General features: G+C 46.1%; 1 protein-coding gene across 1 annotated transcript in view; it reads right to left on the reverse strand.

The window, feature by feature from the left end:
• Positions 1–398: 398 nt before the first annotated feature.
• LOC104491208 (G protein-coupled receptor kinase 5) overlaps positions 399–3,565 on the reverse strand; it is a gene marked incomplete at both ends in the record, with an annotated part of 46,484 nt that continues 43,317 nt past the window's right edge. The window contains 3 exons of the mRNA XM_010133597.1: positions 399–607; positions 1,873–1,962; positions 2,729–2,766. Of these exons, the coding sequence (XP_010131899.1) occupies positions 399–607; positions 1,873–1,962; positions 2,729–2,766 (337 nt within the window). The remainder of the gene's footprint in view (positions 608–1,872; positions 1,963–2,728; positions 2,767–3,565) is intronic.

The raw sequence follows: 3,565 nt of genomic DNA on the forward strand, positions 1-3,565 counted from the left end.
TCTCACCAAAAACAATGGGAGCGTGGGGTTTTCAGTTCCTTGCAGGAGACAATCACAGTCTTGCATCATGAAGTCCTTTTTATGTTTTCTACAAGATTATAAAAGACAGAAATGCATTCTTGACTGCAAACTTAACATTCAAGGTCTCATGAGAATAGATACTGCTCCCTTGGCCATGGAACTTTGGAGAGGACTCAAGATAAGCGTGACGAATCTCATGGAGAAGCAAGCCCAAATAAACACCATTTGAATGAAGAGAGAATGCACTCATCCCACCAACAGATGAGCCTGGCTAGTCCTTGTCTCTGCAGCCCCCCTACGGCACCGTGTTACTGCTCAAACCGTGTCAGATACAGCCCGCTCATGAAGCTGCCACACTGGGCCTTCAAGCCCCTTACCATTTTACAGATGGACTTGGCCTCCTCAGAAAACTTGTGGGAGTACACCTCTTCTGTCTCCAGCACTCTTCTGTCCACTTCTTCCCGCTTCACCTTCTCTTTCCTTCCACGAAACGGTGATTGCCCAGCAATCATTTCATAAATGAGACAGCCCAGCCCCCAGTAGTCAGGGCTGAGCGTGTATCTCTGGTTGTTCAACACTTCTGGAGCTGCGAAAGACAAAGCTGTGTCATGTGGAAATGCTGTACATTTACACAGGCAAAAAATGGAAATTTCTACAAGTCCCATTTTGGTGACTGAATATGCACGCACAGAGAATGGTGGGTAAACATCCAAGTACCTCCTGACTGCTGTGGATGGCATTACAGAAAACAGAGCATGCTACATGCCGTGTTTTCTTCTCTACACGCGATATGCCACGTGCATGCTGTCTTCTGACTTCTCCTCCAAGTCAGACCAATTGAAAAAACAAAAAGAAGTTTGAAGCTAAGTATTAAGCAGAGGCCTAATCTTCCAGATTTCTTCACTTAGGGAAGAAACGACATACAAACACACATCCTGTAAACAGCAGTGACATTTCTTCAAAAGCCAATTCCGACTTTTTGCTCAGTTTATAAAGTGGTTCCTCCCTCCCCCCTCCCCCTGCCCCCCCTTTTTAAAACAAATCCATTTGTTTTGTGCTGCAACCATCCAGTGTGCTTTGGGCATCTAGTCACCGCCTTGCAAGCACCCTCACTTCCCTTCCTGGGTACCAACACACACACGTGTGCTCACCAGCACAGGCCCAGTGTGCGCCCAGGCTAACGCTGGGATGCCGAAGCGTAGCGATGAGTACCAGTCTGTGTGCTTCCGCTGTACGTACTGTGACCTGCTGTAACAGCCGCACATATCAGCCAGCTGCCATTCAGTCAAATAAGCATGAGCAATTTTTATTCCAAGCAAGATGCCCGCCCAGAGAAAGCATGAAAATAATTACATTGAATTTAGAGAGCAGATCTGCTGACATCAGGGAGTGTATTTTTCACCAATGTACAAACCTCTTCTTTTGTGCAGCCTCCCCTGCAGCTAGGGGAAGGCTCAAGATGACCTTGGTCCAAGGTGCAGACTTACCATTTCACCATAAACATAGAAACACATTTTAACTTTTATACAAAACAGCAACTAGAAAGAACCCTTTCTTCAGGCACACACCCCTCCTACAATAAACCTACGCTAAAATCACTAGTATCCCGGGTATTGTCTCTTCTCTTCATTTCCTTTGCCGATGGAGGATTAAGAGCTGCTGTGGTCCATCCCTTGGCCCACTTCTGATTTCCACTAGCATGACCCCATGGTGGGCTGCTGCAGGGAACCAGAGGCAGCTGAATGTGAATGCTTTTTAAAATTATTTTTCTTAAGCCTGTATGGCAGAAACATCTCAAACCCTCCAGTAATCTCAGCAAGTTATAAAGAACAGGAGACAGTGCAGACTCACCCATATACCCTACTGTTCCTACTCTTCCACGGATTGATTCACCCTCAGGGATTTTAACAGCTAGACCCAGATCGGATATTCGAATATGGCCTGGAAGGAAAAAGGACACAAAACAACACAAAGCAGATATAATAATATGACCCCAATTAGTCCAAAGCCACAACTGCTGTCATCGCTACAACTCTCTCGCAATGCTGTGTTCAGACGTTTTAAGAGTGTTCTGAATCGCTGAATTGCAGCAGTTTTACTACGAGGAAAAGAGGAGCTAGTCAGGGCATGACCAGGCAGCGGAATTAATTGTACCAGTGAGGCCAGAGTGGACTGTGTCAGGTATTGAAAACCAACCCAAAAAGGGAAGCGAGGAGCACGCTGTAGGGGACTGTAGGGAACTGATCACAGGGGATGGATGGGCTGGCATAATTCTGTGACTCTGATGCAGCTGGTCTGTAAGTCAGCAGGAGAGTTCATTGTCGCTGCCTTCAGCAACGAACGGGGACCTGGGTGTGTGTACAACGAGAGCTGCCTCAGCACAGGATGGAAGTGCTGCTCAAAACGGAGCGGGAAGCACCGCCTGAGAAATCCCATCTTCCTTTGGTTGTGTCAGCCCTGCAGCAGTCAGGAAGGAACAACAACGGAGAAAGGCATCGCCCCCAGCAAAGCCCTGCTCTGGAGAACAGGGAACGGCTGCCTCATCCCGCCCGCGTGTGAGCCCCAGCGCTTCACCCACCCCAAGTATTGGTGCGCGCTGAGCCTCTTAGTCACTTCAGAGCATTATTTATCTTTGTGCAATATAGATCCTAAAACTAACTTAATCTACTTTACTGTGAAAGCATCTCTGTAAACCCCTGAGACTTACCATAATCATCTAGCAGGATATTCTCTGGCTTCAGATCTCTGAAAATGGAAGATAGCAGTTACTCGTATGAAGCTGGTTTTGATAACGTAACTGTACAACAGCGTGTGAGTGCATTTATTGCTGGTAATAAACCAGTCATCAACTCAAACAGCAAGGAACCCAGGAAACCCGTACAACTTTCTACAACTCACTTCACAGATAGATACACTGAAACCATATGGCTGCTTCTAAACTGGAGTGGGTTTTTCAGGAAGCCAAGCTTTCAGTTCCTAATCCACTCTGTAGTGGACTCATCCCTCTAGTCCAGCAAGCCCTGAAAACCAAGCCCTAAAGTCCTGTGTGTTGTCAAATCTCTATAAGATCTTCTGTAATAAAATCTTTTGTTAAAAAGAAAATACATTTTAAAATAGTTTATTTGCATATGAAAATAGAAATTGCAATCTGTTGAGCTCAAATTTTCTATGCCTGGCATCTGACCCAGCCCAAATATGTGACTGTGTGCACAGGCACTTGTGCGAGTTTGGAAAACGAGGGGCAGAGCAGGGAACGCTGTGCCCAGATTAAGAGTCTTCTTACAAACATTTGTGAAACTCTAGTGCCTGCGTGGTTTGGAGCAACGCCACGAATACTGGCAAGGTGGTCACTCTGGTGTCAAAGATGTTCCTTTTACTGCTTCTGTGAAAAAAATTTTCCCAAATCTAGCCAAGGAATAAAATTCTGAAAAAAATAATTTCAGTTTTCATCTGTTTAGCAGAGCCTTGGCAGGTCGTTCTTCAGAAAGGCTGCTCTGCACCAAGCCCACTCCACCAGTTGCTGCCTCTAGAAGATGCCCCGGCC

This window comes from Buceros rhinoceros, unplaced genomic scaffold, assembly GCF_000710305.1.
Source record: "Buceros rhinoceros silvestris isolate BGI_N320 unplaced genomic scaffold, ASM71030v1 scaffold18640, whole genome shotgun sequence".
Lineage (NCBI taxonomy): Eukaryota > Metazoa > Chordata > Aves > Bucerotiformes > Bucerotidae > Buceros > Buceros rhinoceros.